General features: G+C 30.6%; 1 protein-coding gene across 1 annotated transcript in view; it reads left to right on the forward strand.

The window, feature by feature from the left end:
- LOC107447760 (transmembrane protein 145) overlaps nucleotides 1-19081 on the forward strand; it is a 34022-nt gene that overhangs the window by 11840 nt on the left and 3101 nt on the right. The window contains exons 7-11 of the mRNA XM_043040603.3: nucleotides 642-791; nucleotides 5917-6089; nucleotides 6721-6893; nucleotides 8996-9116; nucleotides 10222-10281. Of these exons, the coding sequence (XP_042896537.2) occupies nucleotides 642-791; nucleotides 5917-6089; nucleotides 6721-6893; nucleotides 8996-9116; nucleotides 10222-10281 (677 nt within the window). The remainder of the gene's footprint in view (nucleotides 1-641; nucleotides 792-5916; nucleotides 6090-6720; nucleotides 6894-8995; nucleotides 9117-10221; nucleotides 10282-19081) is intronic.

The following is a 19081-nucleotide window of genomic DNA, read 5'->3' on the forward strand; positions in this document are numbered from 1 at the left end:
TAAGTTTAAGCTTATCTAATTTTAAGTTTATTATTGATTGTAGTTTTGTAGCTGGCAACTATAACACATTAAATCAAAATAAATTATGCAAGCTAATACCACTACACTCTCAGAAAAATAGGTTAAAAGTTGAACAATGATATCAATACTTGAAGCCATAATGCGTGAATTTGCTGCAATAGGGTGCTCAGTTCAGCCATGTTTCTGTTCCGTTCAAGTTAAACCATTAATAGCATAATAATTTTAAAACATAATGGTTTGCAAATTTATTGCAATCATAATAAGGTGTAAACTATGTTTTCGTTCCGTTCAAGTTGAGCCTTATAACATATAATCAAGTTTAATGGGTACTATAATTAATAATTAGTTAATTTTTAATTCTCTAGCTATATTAAGGTTGCATGAAATTAGAACGATATTATTGTAAAAAGCGCTCAATAATTTCTATCAGAGTAACGTATGCCTTCAATTGTTTTTCTCTTTACCTCGCATATACACAGTTCGAGTATGAGTTTAGGTTGAATTTTTAAGTCTCGTGGGAGTTTCCCCAAGTTCTTAGCGCCAAGTTCCTTACTTTTTGATCACCTAATCACGATACTGTTGTAACATTTAAATTTGAAGAACTTTTCATTGATTTGCAGATGCTCTTCGATCCAGACATTTGTTTCATCGCACTTACGCTCTCTACCTTACTTCAGTGATTCTGGAATGTTGTGGTTTATCATTTATGTGTGCCTATTATGCGAATCATGCCAAGGAAGGATATGCTGAAATGGAACTCAAACTCTTGGGTAAACTTTATAGATTGTCACTTTAACCATTTTTTAAAAATAGTGTCGACTCTTGATATGACTACTTCTGTTTCCAAATAAAACTAGAACAACGAACTATCCGCCTCCGGAGACCAGTTGGTCTGCCTTTTTAAGTATGTAGAATTCCGAGTATCTCGAGATTTAAAATCGTATAGTCGAATATCAACACAAAGTATAAGTATATAAGTGAGGCTGATGGCGTTGATTTTTGCCTCTTATATGTATGCATTTACAAATTTTAGGTTTTTTTCGAGTATTTTTCAGATTTGACGAAAATGGGTGTAGTAGTGAATTTGTTTAAAAAAAAGATTATGTCTCCTGAATACTAATATGTTAGTATTTTAAACAAAAACTTGTCATTAGCTTAATGGCGCTGTTGAAGAAGGGTAAAAATCATAATCTAGTAATTGTGTAGTTACATTAAAAGTCCCTTTCTTTAGTCCTTACATTTATACAACACTGCACATTTAATTGGTAATTAAAATGGAATTTTATTTGCAATTAGTTTTCTCTAACCTTTTTAATGTCAAGGCGGGAGACTGTGTTGCTAGTTTTCTTAATATTGAGACCCAGCAGTTGAGCCTTAACTGATATAAAACTTAAATTTGAATACTCAAATATATAATTTATGTATACGTTTAAAGCATCTATCCCCTGTATGATCGCCTTTGGCTTTTACTTAGGGACCATGTGTTGGCTAATGTTTTTTCAAGTTGTCACCCACACAAAAATTGGCCTCTCTTTGACTGATAAGTACTAATTTCAATATCATTATGTCAAAAATATAGGCAATTAAAAATAAATCGCAATCTTTTTAAAATTTAGCTAATTTATATTATTTTCGCATTGGTCAATATCTTCGTTACCCAAACAAAATTTAACAACACTCACGAACTCTCGTATTCAATAACATTCGCTATGTATAATATTCATGATATTGTATTTTTGATCAATAATGACCACAAAATTATCGTATACGATAATTATAAACACTGATCACAATATTGATGCTACATCTACACGTATTACACCTACACATGCTACACCTACACGTATTATCGGGAGCCGGTGACATTGAAAATATGGACATATAACAATATATCACGATATTTTTTTCAATTTAGCCGCTATTTTTACATTAATCAATAAATTAGTCAATTTATATTATTTTTGCATTACTCATATTTCTGTTACCCAAAGAAAATTTAACAATACTCCAAATAATGATTGTACTCAATAATAAAAGCTATGTATAATTTTCATGACATAATTTTTTTGAAACTATTCCGTAAAAGGGGGCCGTAAAAAATTGCCAAATCGTGGTGTGCGAATTCAGAACCACAAAGGCAACCGTTCATCTCAACGGTTAGTATAAGGAATATCGGGAGCAAAGACACTTTACCTTAAGAACATCAGTGTAGGTATACCAGGCAGTAGAACTTCACCTTAAAAACACATTAGTGTAGGGTATACCGAGCAGTGACACTTAACCTTAAAAGAAAGAAAATATTACTCTAAGTTATACTGGGTAATGGCACTCACATCCCTTGATTAATCAGGCCATTAAAAATAATAAGCAAAGATTATTATCAGAGTCTGATAAAGGCAAGGGCATACGGGGCAGTTGCCCCAAGCCCCGCGTCAGAGGGGGGGGGGAATCGAATTGAAAGCTTATTTTAGGTTTCCTGCATTAATGAACTTTTTTTTAAACAAAATATCAGTACAGTGTAAAATCCGTCAGTTTTATGTTAGCTTCTTCAGTAATATATCGTATGAACACAAAAATATATGTTTCGTAAATCCATGGCTTTCTATTGCGGAATTCAGCTAAATTTTCGTAATTACAATGGACAAATGTGGCTAATTAGAAGCCTGTTTTTTTACATGTAGCAAAATGCGATGTGTTTACAAAAATACAGGCTTTTGATTGGCTTAAGTGAGCCGTGCAATTGCGAAATTTTAGCTGAATTCCGCCCTAATGTCAGCAAGCATATGTATCTTTCGCAGCTAGATGACAAAGTTAACAATCAGAAACCTGCATTCGGCATGATTGACATAGAATTGTCGGAACATCATTAAAATGGACAAAACGATAATTCGCCTGACCATTGGAGGGAGGGGGGACATTATAACTATTTTAAGTTCAAGTCAATTTTCTTGTTATATATTTATAATGAGGTGAAGAATTTAAATACCTTCATAAAGTTCAATTCCTCATTACTGAAGTAGTGAAAAAGAGCCCCTCCCCCCAAAGAAGTTTTTGCCCTGGGCCCCAATTAGGCTAAGTCGGGCCCTGATTATTATTGCTTGATTATTATGTTTGGTGTTTTATTTTTATCCAATAATACTCATATTAACTAACAGATTAATAATAAATAGCCCTACTTTTTTTATTTTGTAACTACCGAAGAGACAATAAACAATTTCTGCACCTTAAGCAAAAATATTATTTATAAATAATTAATCCATAATTTTCTGGTTTCCTTTAAATATTTTACATGAGATTTGAAATTTCGTATTTATAAATAATTTTAATTGGGGAGGATATTGATGAGGAATTTTCTGGATAAGGAAGCTGCACTAGCTACATTTTGTGTCGTCAATAAATTTCATGCCAATTCTGAAAGGAAATTGAAAGACAGCACATTGAAATCAAGCAAATGCCATTTTGTACCACAATTTTTTCCCCTCCTATAAACTTGAAAATTCTTCCCTCTCTGGACTTTTCAGGTTTATTGGCATGCATTTTATACACGGGATTTTAATCATATCGTAGTACTAATTTTTCCCCCCGTAAACGTCGAGGAATAGTTAAATTTAAAAGATGATCGAAGTAGTAAAAAAATGTGAACAAAATGGCATACAAATGCCATTTTGTACCATAATTTTTTCCCCCTCCTATAAACATAAAAATTCTTCCCTCTCTGGACTTTTCAGGTTTATTGGCGTGTATTTTATACACGGGATTTTAATCATATCGTAGTACTAATTTTTCCCCCCGTAAACGTCGAGGAATAGTTAAATTTAAAAGATGATCGAAGTAGTAAAAAAATGTGAACAAAACGGCATACAAATGCCATTTTGTACCATAATTTTTTCCCCCTCCTATAAACTTAAAAATTCTTCCCTCTCTGGACTTTTCAGGTTTATTGGCGTGTATTTTATACACGGGATTTTAATCATATCGTAGTACTAATTTTTCCCCCCGTAAACGTCGAGGAATAGTTAAATTTAAAAGATGATCGAAGTAGTAAAAAAATGTGAACAAAATGGCATACAAATGCCATTTTGTACCATAATTTTTTCCCCCTCCTATAAACATAAAAATTCTTCCCTCTCTGGACTTTTCAGGTTTATTGGCGTGTATTTTATACACGGGATTTTAATCATATCGTAGTACTAATTTTTCCCCCCGTAAACGTCGAGGAATAGTTAAATTTAAAAGATGATCGAAGTAGTAAAAAAATGTGAACAAAACGGCATACAAATGCCATTTTGTACCATAATTTTTTCCCCCTCCTATAAACTTAAAAATTCTTCCCTCTCTGGACTTTACAGGTTTATTGGCGTGTATTTTATACACGGGATTTTAATCATATCGTAGTACTAATTTTTCCCCCCGTAAACGTCGAGGAATAGTTCAATTTAAAAGATGATCGAAGTAGTAAAAAAATGTGAACAAAATGGCATACAAATGCCATTTTGTACCATAATTTTTTCCCCCTCCTATAAACTTAAAAATTCTTCCCTCTCTGGACTTTTCAGGTTTATTGGCGTGTATTTTATACACGGGATTTTAATCATATCGTAGTACTAATTTTTCCCCCCGTAAACGTCGAGGAATAGTTAAATTTAAACGATGATCGAAGTAGTAAAAAAATGTGAACAAAATGGCATACAAATGCCATTTTGTACCATAATTTTTTCCCCCTCCTATAAACATAAAAATTCTTCCCTCTCTGAACTTTTCAGGTTTATTGGCGTGTATTTTATACACGGGACTTTAATCATATCGTACTACTAATTTTTTTCCCCCGTAAACGTCGAGGAATAGTTAAATTTAAAAGATGATCGAAATAGTAAAAAAATGCAAGGAAGAAAGTCTGGTGAATAAAGAGGATGGAATAAATGAATAGATCATTCTAGACCAGAAAATCTAGATTTTCAGCTAGTAGCCAGTAGCCGGTAGACTCCAAACAGTTAAGTAGCTACTTTTTTCTCGAACCTAATGAGTCAGTGACCGATGTCGATTGATCCTTTTCACTTAAACCTTTTTTTTTTAACTTGCATTAAATTATCTATATATATTTCACAAAATCATATAAGAAATAATCTACGCTATAAAAAGTTAATTCAACAATAAAACTAATATAAATATGTCATAAAATTTAATTATAGTATACTGACTTTAAAAAAACATAATTTAAAATATATTTGGGGAGGCTTAATACATTTAATACGTATACATTACAATTTAAACACATGTGAATTGCTAAAGAATTCTCCCTTCCCATGAATTCTTCCTTCACAAATTGATGAATTCTGAAAGATCAAAATTTTGAATGGTGACATTGGACATTTTAATGAAAATTCTGTTTTCCAGAGTTTTTTTTTTGCATTAATGTATTCTTATCATTTAAAGATTTTCGAAAAAAATAAATAAAAAACGATGGGAAAAAGTGTACGGTTGCTTATTTAATTTAAATCGCTACCTTTTTTGTTGACTCGCCTTATGGAGTGTTTATTTTAAGGTCTTGAACAATTCAAACAAGCTCTAACAATTTTTATCGAGTTGTCAAAGACATATGAGATCTCGTTTTTCCGTAAGGTAGATACCTCGAGTTTTGTATCCAATAGCTATCTTCGATTCGTCCAAACTTTTTCAAATTCTGTCCTTTGTGCGCATTCATATCTTTTGATTTCAACTATTCTGATATATTCGAATCTAGCCATCTATGCCACCTATTTAAAATCGGCATGAATTTTCAGGATAACCCAATATGTAAAGTAATTGTTAATGAAATTATGTTTCAGTAGCACGAGCACGATAAAAAAAAGTAACCATTAGTATCACTATAAAAATTTTCTTCTCTTCATTTTTTAGGAAAAGTGATTGAAGCTCTCAGTACATTGTTTTTGCTTGCTTTGCTGATTTTCATTGCTAAGGGCTATACAGTCACAAGAGGAAGATTACGCAACAAAACATTGTTTAAAATATTTGCCTTTTTGTTCTTGTATATTCTTGTGTATGCAGTGCTATTCTTATATGAAAAACAAGTAAGTCTTTATTAAATGTTTAAATTAACATTTTAATTAAACCTGGAAGCATGCACCACTTGAAATACATAATAACTAATAATCAATCTGTCGTATAGTGGCAGGAAAAAAATCTTTTTTACAATTTTTCTGTTCTAAATAAGTTAAAGAATAATGCAATGATGTTGTTTAGACAAAAAATTATATCGGTTGAAAAATCATTTAGTGAAAAATAAAAGAAGGTAAAAATGTTAATCAGTTGTTTAGGAAATCAGTTATGTCTGAACAAACTTTAAAATGAGTAACAAAGTTCGTCAAGAGATGGCTCTTCTGACTGGAAAACTATACTTCCGTTAATTTCAACGAAACTGCTTGTTTGGACATCTGTTAATAATGTCTTTATACCACATCCCGCTGAAATTGCTAAAGGCTCTAGTTGACAAATCTTCAACTAATTCTAAAACTCAGTGACATTACCCGTTTTCTCTTCACAGAATTTAAAAAAAAAAAATTCTATCTTTTTTCTCTTTTGGACTTGATTTTTAAAATTATCGGTTATTTGTGAGACATCCCGTTATAGTGTTAAAACTTAATACAGTATGTCTAGTTTTTTTAACTTAAATAAATTGCTCTCAATAATTTTTCTTTCCAGTTCTTTGACCCAGGAAAGGTTTTATACATTTATGAAAGTCCAGCTGGTTATGGCATTATTGGATTACGCTTAGTTGGTTGGGCTTGGTTTGTGTATGCTGTCATTTTTACAATGATACACTATCCCGAGAAATCAAACTTCTACACTAAGCTATTCTTACTCTATTCCATATGGTAAGCAAAAATTTTAAATTTCTAACATTTTGTAATCGAAAGGAATGTTTGCATGACACTAATTCTCTAACAGTCTTGAGAGGCAGCGCTACACACTGTGTTTAATATTTTGTAAACATAATCAAGGCTAAAATTAAAGCGATTGTTGTTAATTTAAGCGCAATGTTCGGACGAATTGAATTAAAATTTCGATTTCAATTGTATTTATCCTTACGTCACAGATTTAAAATACATTGTCGAAAAAGTACCCAAATTAAATTTTTATAGTAGTATAAATAATTTGTGTTAGGTTAAACGCACCACGCTGATAAAGGCGGTGGTTTTGTCTAAGATAGCAGATTAAATACATAAAGGTGGAAAAAAATAAAAACATTTTTAGACAGGGATAGAGCGTTTGCCTCCCAATGAAGTTCGATTCCCAACTATAGCTGATCGTTACGAATTTTGTTCCCTGCTCGTGCCGATCACAGTGATGACATAAAATATTCTCAATGGTTGACGGATCAATCCTCAATGGTCCCGGATTAAGTTAGAATCCCCTTGCCGTCGGGATAATCCTGAAATTTTTTATTGTGTTACGTGAATGTGAGATAATTCTATCAAAAATAAATAGCATGAATAAATAAATAAATAAGGTAAGGTAATAAGGTAAACTAGTTTAAACTAATTTAGCATGCTTAAACATCACAGATTTGATGGTTCCTAAATTATTTCCAAAAATAGTTTTAACATACAAAACAAAGAAAATGAAAATATTTTCAATCGAATGGGAAGTTTACGTGATTTCAAATATTTATTAGATATAAATGGCTAAGAATAGTTATTAACAAATATGTCTTTAAATTATTATTGTCACAAAATTTATTGTTTTCTAATTATATTATCGTATGTATATGTTTTTTTTTCCAAGGAGAAAGAAAGCACTCAAAGTAATACGCAAGAATATTTTTGGAGATTTTGAACACCCTTCTCTTTCTCTTGACACATCTTCTCTTCCCTTCCCCCCCAAAAAAAGCATAACGCAACATTCCTGCAGAATTTTTATTTAATTTTTTTCACTAACTGGCATTAGTTTCGCAACTCAAAAAGTTGAAGCATTCTTTTGTTAGGGATTTTAGATTTTTATGTAAATATTTTTTACATTCTTTATTTCCCTTTTCAACAAATAATTGCAAAACGCAATCTCCATTCTGTTATTAGAGGCTTCAATTGAATTACACGTAGTATTTTACATTTTTTAAGCATATAAATACACTCTATAAGAAAAAAATCGACGCACCAAAAAGGAGTTGTCCGATGGAAACGAAAATTGGTGGATAGACAATGTACGGAATAGTAAATGATTAAAATTTCAGAACAATTGAATAATTTATTACAGAGTTACAGTAACAAGTTCAATAAGGTGTTGACCCGCCTCTAGCCTGTATACAAGCTGCCACACGGCGTGGCATAGACCGATAAAGCTCCCGGATTGTCACTTGCGGTACTTCCTGCCAAATTCGATCCAATTGTTGAACGAGGTCATCAACATTCCGTGCCAGATGCAATCGCCTTCCCATCATATCCCAGACATGCTCGATGGGAGAGAGATCTGGTGATCTGGCAGGCCAAGGAAGAGTTTGACAAACTAGCAGACAGTTCATAGCAACACGTACTGTGGTCTGGTATTGTCCTGCTGAAAAACCAGCCCAAGGTGCTTCAAAAAGAACGGTAACAAAACAGGTCTTAGGATGTCGTCGACGTACCGCTGTGCAGTAAGTGTACCTCTAATGACGACCAAAGGGGTCCGGCTGTCAAAGGAAATGGCACCCCAGACCATAATGCCTTGTTGAGGGCCGGTGTGGAGGGCAATAGTGAAGGCAGGATCCACCCCTCTGCCCTGTGGGTCTCCAAACACGTCTTCGATGATCGTCAGGAGACAGTTGGAAGCGGAATTCGTCGCTAAAGACTATACGTCCCCAGTCGGCATCATTCCAGCCTGATCGAACGTCGATTTTGCGCGTTTTAGTGCGTTCTTGGTGCGTCGATTTTTTTTGTTATAGAGTGTATACTCGTTTAAAGACTACTTTTTTAATATGTAAAACTGTTTGTTTTCTTTCTAGGTTCCTCTCAGCTCCAGTCGTTATTCTGATTTCAACTTTTGTTGTGCCAAAGTGGGTTCGAGAGAAACTTCTCAACACTGTGGAACTTTTCATTTCAATATCAGCTCACTTCGTTTTCTTTGTAAGGATGAGAAAATACTCATATAACTTCTATATATATTTAAGAACTATTTTTTTAATAAAATTTAATAATACCATTCATTATTTAATAAATAATATTATAAGGGGTTATGTTTTACGTTTGTCTCTGCTTAAGATTAAAATTTATAATTATTGATAATTTTTTTAGTTAAAAATTAGCAATGAATATTTTGAAACTCTTTTAAAAAGCTTTTCTACATTCCAAAGGTTTTAGCATGATAACTTATTCAAGATAATTATGGTTAAAAATTTTAATTCTTTATAAAAGAAACTTTTTTTTTAACTATCAATAAAAAGATTAAATATAATAATGCGATATTAGTTAATTGAGGCTTTTAGTTGGGTTTTGATGAGTTTTTGGTTGGGCATATTATATATATATATATATATATATATATATATATATATATATATATATATATATATATATATATATATATATATATATATATACATATATATAATATGCCCAGCCAAAGCTTACCACGGCTAGAGAAGGGCTTTGATTCAAAGGCGGGATTTCCTTATGAGAGTGCCTTAGAAAATTCACTCCACTATAACGTTCCTGAGGGGCTGGATAGTCTGGTTGGTAGGACACTGGGCCCATGCCCAAGAGTTCGCGAGTTCGCTCCCAGGTCGGTCGAAAACTCCCCTTGTAGTAATAGTAAATCAAAACCTCTGGGGGTACTGATCCAGGAGTTTCCTTGTCTTTTTGATTGGTTCAAAATTACAAGGCTACGGAGTTGAACGTTAGTAGTCGTAAACCCAAAATTGGGTCGGCTGCTCAACGACGGATATAAAATAAAATATAACGTTCCCGACAATTGTAAAAGTCTACGCGCAGTTGAGGAGCATGCTGCGGTGGCAATGTAATTACTACCACCATTTGCTCTTAGATCTAACTCATAGTAATTCAAGCCCATGCTCCAGAACAGTCTTAGAATCATCCACAAGGATGAATCTCAGAGCGTTGTATATTACTGCAGTGCTAGAAAAACGTTGACAATCAAATCATATCTGAAAAATATAAGTTTTAATATGCATTGTTTTTTCTAAAACTTTAATTTTTAAAAATTTATTTTCAGGTTTTGACAAGACCCGCAAAAGCAAACAAGAACTTTCCTTATCACGTGAGAACATCTCAAGTACGTATTTTGCACTGTTATAACACCAGTGCAGCGTTTTGAGTATTCTATCCATTGTAATAGCCGTTAATAGCGTGGCCAACAAGAGGGTCATGGTCCCAGATATTTAGTTAAAAGAAGATTTAATTGATGACTAAGGACTAGGACTGGGCGATGTTAAGATTTCAGCATCGTGATGCATCGCCACTCAAACATCGTGATGTTTCGATACATCGCGATGTCACATTACTATTTCACATTTGGTTTTGCCAAATTTTGCATTCTTGCACACCTTTACTTTTTTTCTATTTGATGCTACTGTAAAGTAAGACTAAATCTAAAATTTTAAATATATATATTAGATTTTTAGAATTTAAACTTTGTGTGTTTGTGGAAAAAGGAGAGTAAGATTTCAAGGGGGATATTCAGAAAAAATTTATAAAAGTGAAAATCTGCCAAAATGCATCAAATTTACATTATACGAACTATATTCATTTTATAGGTATTTAATTTCAATAAAGTTATATAATCAATAAGAGAAAAAAGTAAAGATAGGAGTAAATTAAATATATGACTTTATATCCGGGTATATCAGTGTTTAGTAAATTGATTATTTTCTTCTTTTGTATTAAAATAATTCGATAGACTGTCTTTTTCAATTTAAATAAAGCACATCTTTTCAAACTTTTCTGAAAACAATCGGAAGTTTTTAAAGTAAAGAAAGAGGGTATTGGATAAATAGTTAACTAGTGAAACGAATAATTCATTAAAATTTTACATGCAGCTTAAAAAAAATGAGAAATTATCTTTAAGGATGAATTAAAAAAAAAGAATAGTATTTCAACCTTAGCCAACAAAAATTATCGTTAATTTTCAACATTCTTAAAGATGGTTAGGTATCTTAGACAAAAACACATTAAAAAATTATTACATTAAGAAATAATTTTTCTAGAAAATAAAATTAGAAGAAATCGGTGCATTTTTTCAGCTCTCATATTGTAATAAATTTATCTTAACATGGACATTTTAGCAATTAATATTTGATATTTGTGGATAGAGTGCAGTGCATGAAAAAAAAATTACTGTTGACTTCATAATTGGATTTCAAAAAGTCTGATTTTTTTTTAAATTTATTTTTCAGAAACTATTCAACTAATTTCTTTTAACTTTTTTATTTTAAAATAAAAAGTTATATTTTTAAAAAAAATTTACATACCTTACAATTCAAACTTTTTTCGACTATTACTGATAAAAAAATTAATTAAAATCATTTTTACATAAAATTATCTTTGGATAAACGAATTATGTCAGCCAACTGTAAAAATAAAATAGATACAATTATAAAAATAAAATTTTAAATGTGCATTGAGCCAACAATTTAAAAATCTTTATAAACAGAAAAATAAAAAACTTAATAGAAAAAGATAAAAAATATATATATATATGGATTGAGAAAGCTAGAAAACTTAGAACAGCCAATGCGCATAACCTCTTGACCTTTCATTCTCCAGAATTTCTTGAAGAATATCTTTCAATAATTTATTGAAGGTAGTAACCTTCAATAATTGAGGAAATTGAGAAAAACCAGCATAAAAACAAAATTTCCTGAAAAAGGATATTATGGAAATTATTATGGCTTCAATATTGTAAAAATCAATTATTTGAAAATTTATTTTCAAAATTATTGATGACCTAATGTATTATTATGTTGATAAACTATATTTCGTGGAAATAAAATTTAACTGCACACTCTTATTAAAATTGTTATAAATAAGAAAGATCAAAAAGCAGTCTTGTCGAAAAAGAAAATGCTAAAGAAATAAAAACGAAACGACTGTCTTAAAAAGAAAATTTGCGTTTGAGAAGTTGTCGGTTCAAAACCTCGTTTGCAAAGATTTTTTGCAAAAATATTAGATTTTTTTTTTTTAATATTTTCTAACAATAATAATAATCATTTTTTAATAATTGAAAACGTGGTCATTATGCAAAATTGCAGCTTTATATAAAATTATTAATGAAAACATTTTATCCATATTGAGGGAATGCAATTCTTCAGATTTAACAAAGAAAAATAAATAGGTAAAAAAGTAAATAAATAAAAAGTCTTATCGAAACAGACGATCGTTTCTTCAACAAGACAAAAATGATCTCAAAGTATTGTCAAATTACAAAACATAAATAATCCTCCGAGAATCACTTTCTTTTCTTGGATTTACACGAAATGAAGAAAGCACCTTTTCATCTTTCATTGGCGATGAGTTAGAGTCACATCGTTACTTGACAATTCGCGAAGGAAGAAACACAAGGGGAAAGATCGTCTAGTCACATCGGAAATCATCGTGTGAGCACATCGTTACTTGATGCTTCGCGAAGGAAGAAACATAGGGGAAAATATCGTCACGACAATCGATGTCGCCGCATGATCGGGGGAAAATGCTCATCGCGCGTGCTTGCGAACATCGATGTTGGAGAGGGAGAATCGTGCTTCGCGGCATCGGGAAACATCGATGTTAACCTGGCATCGGAAAACATCGTGCTCACATCGGAATTCACGATGCTTCGAAAAGGAGGCCAGTCTAAGCATCGGATCGGCGATGATTGCACAACATCGATGTTTTCCGATGCATTGATGTATCGCCCAGTCCTACTAAGGACACTAAAGTTTTACTGTTATTTTTATTAAAACGGCATTTTTTAATGGATAAATAGTTATTCAAACAAAATATTTTACGAAGCAAAAATATGATTCTAGAACAAATCCATCAATAAGAAACTGTTTTACTATACAAATTTAATCACACATTTTATTTTAGTTCATTAAAATTTAAATATTCTTTGCCTTTAAAAATTTAAGGTTTGGAATAATTAGGTTTTTAACCTAAAATAATTTTCACTGGCATTACATAGAAAGGAATTTAAAATATGGATTTATATATTTCTTTCCAATTTGTGTCTCCCTCCCTTTTTTTTTTTTTAAATAAATTACTTTTTATTTTACCTTCTGCAGTAATTACCCTCCTCTTTTAGGGGACCCAGAATCGTGGTATTTGCCCCGGGCATCCAAGAATCGTTGCATGCCATTTAATACTAGAGTATATTAGGAAATAAGTAATTCTAATATGCAGTCAAGTAATGGCTCTTTATAAGTTGCATGCAACTTTATTTCTTCAGCAATACAATTTAAGTTGTAAACACATATCAATGTAAAAAGTGTTAACCTATACTTTTTCAGCTATTATTTAATGTGTTTACTTTTAAAATTTATTGTCCCAACTTGAAGATAAAATAATGTGTCAGATTGAGGCAGTGGTGTAGGAAGACATCAGATGTCGATCAGCTGACACTTTTTCACAATGCGCGTCATGTAATTTTAATGCAGTTACTGAAGCTAAATATTTTTTTAAAGTTTTGTTCTGTTGAAGACTTAACAAACAGAGTTAACATTACAAAAATTAAGTAATATATCAATACAGAAAAATCAGTAATTTTTTAAAATATTCTTATAAAGATAGGATTTATTATTATACATGTTTCCATTTTACGAATCAGTATGCACTTTTAGGCTGAATCCTAATACTACATTCGTTGATCTGCGTATAGAATTTTTTTCCCCTCCCAGGTTGCAAATTTTATTAATTTACTTTTTTTAAATATACCAACTACGATAAGCTTGTAACTCAGGACCATAAAAATATTATTGCAATATGTATAAAAGCATGTAAGTGTGTTAAATACTATGTAATCAATGAGGAAAATATGAATTAAAAGTTAAAAAACAAGTTAATGTTATAGAATGTCAATTCATAATCCGATTAATTTTTTTCAATTTTTTTTAAAGATTGTTACACCGTTTTGAAACTAATTAAATTCTACCACTTAAAAAACTATGTTGACATTTAATCCATTGTTTAAGCAAATATGGTTGCTTACTGTGTAAATTTGATTTAGACTTAAATATTTGAATTTCGCAATTTGAATGAACTAAATTAACCTTCACTAGAAACTCACTTCATTTTAATCATTACTTTTGCTAACTACATTTATTATTATATAAATAACTCCGAACTGGAATTATGATTTGATCTTAAAAAATAAACACCGGGAATATTTGTTATTTGTCACAAACAAGTTGAAACATCAAAACTAAAAATTATTCGATTCAATGATCACAAAATTTTAAATCATATTAAGACAGATCTAGTTTCCGATTATATCACTTAACTTATTCTAATAATTTAGCTCGGATACATTTAAAACTTAACCCACAAACTCATATTCATCATTTTTACTTACATTATTTCTACTTAATTATAGTTACTTTAAAAACTTATCGCCAAAGATATTATTTAACAATAATACAAAAAAAAATTCCTTATTGATCTAAAGCAGTTATTTAGTATAAATTTATTGAACTACATATTTTGAGAGCGCAGTTTTATATGAAGTTTTATTTTAAGGGAATAAAGGAAAATATAACTTATTTATTAAAAAGCGAATATATTTTATTTATCAGCTTTTGGTTGTTAAACGGTATTTATATTTTATCAAATAATTTTTATCAAGTAATATCTTGTGATTACTTTATATAATAAAGGAACTTCATTTTTAATTTTAAGCCTTTAACTTAAAATTATTATAACCATAATAATAGTAATAAAGAATGATGGTAAAAGTGGGTATATAATAAACGCATTCTATTTGTAAATGCCGTAAATAAAAGAACAAATAAATAACTTACATAAGTATAACTTATTTCTAAGAAGTTCCTTAAAAACTATCTTTGATAAGCTTTATAATTTTCTGAACGTAGAAGTAAAATTATAAGAAAATTGATGTAGCTCTTTCATTTCAGTTTTGAGGGTTCATAAAAAATACCATCATTTCTGTCGTAGAAATAAATTATAACATTTTCGACTAATAAGCTGAAGTGACAGTTTAAATTTATTTATCTAATAGATCATTTCGATGGATTATTAAAAACAACAAAATAAAACAATTCTATGTTACATTTTAATATATAGATTTGTGAAGCTGCTCACTGTAATTAATATAAAGATTTATCAAAATAATCGAAATTAATTTATGAAAAAGTACGATACCGAAATTTTTGAAAGAAAAGGCATTTATTAATTTTCATTAAAACTTACAACATAACAACAGATTGAGACAAGTTTACTTTACAAAATTTTATTAAACACAAAAATACAGAAAATTATGGTTATATAGAAGATATATTCATATAGATGGTATGCTGGCTAACCCTGGGAGGTTTTCGCTTTTTTCCTCTCCATGTAATGCTAATGCGGGTTAGTTTTTTAATATTTTAATTAACTATAACTACACTAATTAAAGTTCGCAGTGCAGAAATTTCTACTCAGAAAACTCTTCTCTATGAAGGGCAAAGGAGGGTCAGGGAAGAGAAATTAAAATAACACATTAATTACATACTTTGTTCTATCGATATAAAAGAGCGAAAAATTGTGAATAAAAATTGCATTACACATTTTTAAAATGAATTCGAAAAATTTCTCGTTATTAAATGCATAAGATATTGCATAATTACTACTCTTAATATATATTTTTAGAATATTGCGAAAAAAAGTTTTAAAAAGTGTATTAATTAGGAATTACAGATTAATATTAAAGCAATTAAAAAAAACTAATAGTTTCAAAATCTAGAGAATCAACTAAGGAATCAGGGCTGAAAACATCAAAACCAGTTTGACTGTCTGAAGTAACAAGGCGAAGCATAACTCTAAGTATTAAAACTTATTTTTATTTTTTAATTTATCGTGATGAAATTTTGTGGTGTTTATAATAATCACATTTCTCATTCTTTCTATTTCATCTGGCAATCAAACTAGTTTCATTATTTTCAGTGTTGCTTTCCTTAGCATCGATTAATTATATTTTGATACCGTTTGTATTTTTCTCTCGTGAATATTAATTATGTCCACTGTTCTTTTACTTCCTTTTTTTTAAAAAAAAGAATTTTACAATACATGCGCATATTTTCATATTTTTCTTCGTTTACTGATTTAAATAAAAGTTTCATAATACTTTAGTGTTCTTGTGTATTTACATTAAAGCCCTAAAAACAGGGCTAAGTGCTTGTTCATGTTTGGATGATGTGTGGTCTTGTGTACTAGCTATTTTTTTCCCTTACCGTGGAAAAACAAACTATCCCAGCTGTTGGAGTAATTAAAATTATTTATGGAATGGAAAAATTGCAACCTTTTCAATTTTTTTAATGTATATGTTTTTTTAAACTTACAAATGAGTGTACGATATATTTTTAAAAAAAAAAAGGAAAACTGCAGTTTTATGATGCCTATAGTATATTGGAAGATCTTTACGTCATTGTCTCGATTTGAATTAATCTCACTTGATTCGGAAGCTAAATGTTTTAATTTTGAAACATCTTTAAAAAACAAGGGAAAATTTTTTAAAAAAAGGGGAATAATGTATTTAAAAAATAAATTCCACTCTAAAAATGAATAAAAACAAGAAAATTATTACTACTAAGTAAATAAAATGCATATAGAATGAACGAATTATTAGCGAATATAATGTTCATAATAAATTACAAGCTTATAAATAAAAAGTAAGCTATCGGTTTTTAAAACGCTTCCCATATCATTTCTTCAAAAGGACAGAGAGAGAATAATATTTTCAAAAAGAGTTGAACAAAGTAAAGTACTTGGCAAGGAGGGAGCAAGACCACCTACAGAGTATATTAGACCTCAATCGTCTTTTGGAGAATGAACTTGGGGGTGGAAGTTGCCTTCCTCCCTTACTCAAAGGTAGAAAGTGACTTGAATTTCAAAGGCAATATTACAAAAATTAATAAAGGATAAAAAAAATTGACCTACATTTTCGTAGTACATAACGTGGTTTCATAACGAAAATTCGTGTAAAATATACATTAAGAATTTGAGAATTTTATTGGTCCATTTAAAGTAGAATGATCAAACCTCATTCAGTAGGAATGTATCTAAAGTTCGTAAAATTCATAAATTGTATTTGTCAAGAGTCTCGCAGTGGACTGATCGTTAAGACACGGTTCCCAGCAGATCACCGAAGTCAAGCATCACTGGCTACGGTCAGTGTGCGGGTGGGTGACCACTTGGATCAGTCTGCGTAGGGACCGAGGGTGTGCGGTATTGGTCCTCGTTAAACTGTGCTACCGTAAAGTGCTAGACTTCGCGCGCAGGTCGTCGGGCTACCGAAGCGGGGGTGCCATCCCCTCCGCAGAGGATCAAAATTGTGATGGCATGTCTTCGGATCATCCTCCGGGATGTTTCCCAGACCGTCGCCAATAGCCCATTGTGCAGCTCTAGTGCGACGCAAATTAACAACAACAACAACAGGAAAGATTGAAAAAATTATTATTATTTTTTTTAATTGATCACTCCGATTACTACACAAGAAAAATCGATTCAAAGTATGACAAGCAGAATTGAGGAATCTGTTTGGTTCGACACTTTTCTCCCGGCAACCACGATTGGGGAAACGACTTTCTGATCATATGAGCTCGCCCCGTGCTCTTTGCTTGCCAAGATTTTACATATATTTTTTTGTTTACTGTTGGCAATAGATTTTGAATTTGATTAATTGATTATAGAACAAAATATTTGTTTGCTTTTCTTTGCCTTGTTTTTTTGTTTGGGAGTTCTTTTTTGAACTTTTTTAGATTATTTTAAAAGTGGATTAAGTTTCGTACTTATTTTAAAGTACTTATTTCTGTTATCATGTATTTGATTAGTTCAAGGTGGAGAAAACCCAAGGGGAGAATGACTAAACGGCGACGTGCCTCATCGTTGAATGCTAAAAAACGATGGGGGAAAAATAATTCTAATAGTGATACAGTAAACGATATAAATACAGCTACATCATCTGAATCAACTACAGCTATAGGATTATTAGATTCTAATAATGAAAATGTACCTGTTAGAGATCCTAACGTTGAGGTAACTAATTATAACATCGTCAGCACAGCTGGTCTTCTCTTATGAAGAATATCAATTGTAATAAATGTGGCAAAAATGCTCTTACTGTAGAAGAACATACAAATTTTGGTTTTGCTAAAAAATTAGAATTAGTATGCAAAAATTGTTCTAAAAGCTTTGGATCAACGTACTCCAGTGAAAGAGAGAGTTCTAGCAAAACTTATGATGTAAATTGCAAGCTAGTGTCTGTTTTCTTGGAGACAGGAAAAGGATTTAAAATGAACTTATATAATTCCTGATTTATTTAATTTCTCGATTGTCTTAATGATTTTTTTTTCAATTTTTGTCAAAGATTATGAAATGGCATTTTTTAAAAGAGAATATAATATTTCTAGAAACAATGTTCTGAACAAATTATGCAAAGGACAAACCTTTATAAAATATTGTATTGTAGTATTTCTTATACTGTTTTTCAAATCAAAATAAAATAACTAAGTTTTTTAGTAAAGGGATAAGTTTCCTTAATAACCATTTTCAACTTTTATAGCAGTTCTTTTAAGTTTTAATCTCGAAATAAACCATGATTCGTCTGATTTTAGTCATCTTCATTCATGCTCCAAAAATAAATTTATAACTGGATTAGATGTAGCATAATGACTGCAAATTTAGTTGTTGGACGATTATCTATAATCCTAATTTAAGATTCTTAATAACATAACAATGACAAATCTTAGATATTTTATAAATAGTCTTCTGTAGGTTATAAAGTTCACAATTATCTAAATATACTTTATTTGTAGAATCAGAATTCAGCCGAAAGAAGGTTGATTATTTAGGGTTCCTTAGCTGAAAAAAATTTGGGTATAGCTGCA

Source organism: Parasteatoda tepidariorum, chromosome 6 (genome assembly GCF_982258835.1).
Source record: "Parasteatoda tepidariorum strain Cologne lab strain chromosome 6, Ptep-v5.0, whole genome shotgun sequence".
NCBI classification, from domain to species: Eukaryota; Metazoa; Arthropoda; class Arachnida; order Araneae; family Theridiidae; genus Parasteatoda; species Parasteatoda tepidariorum.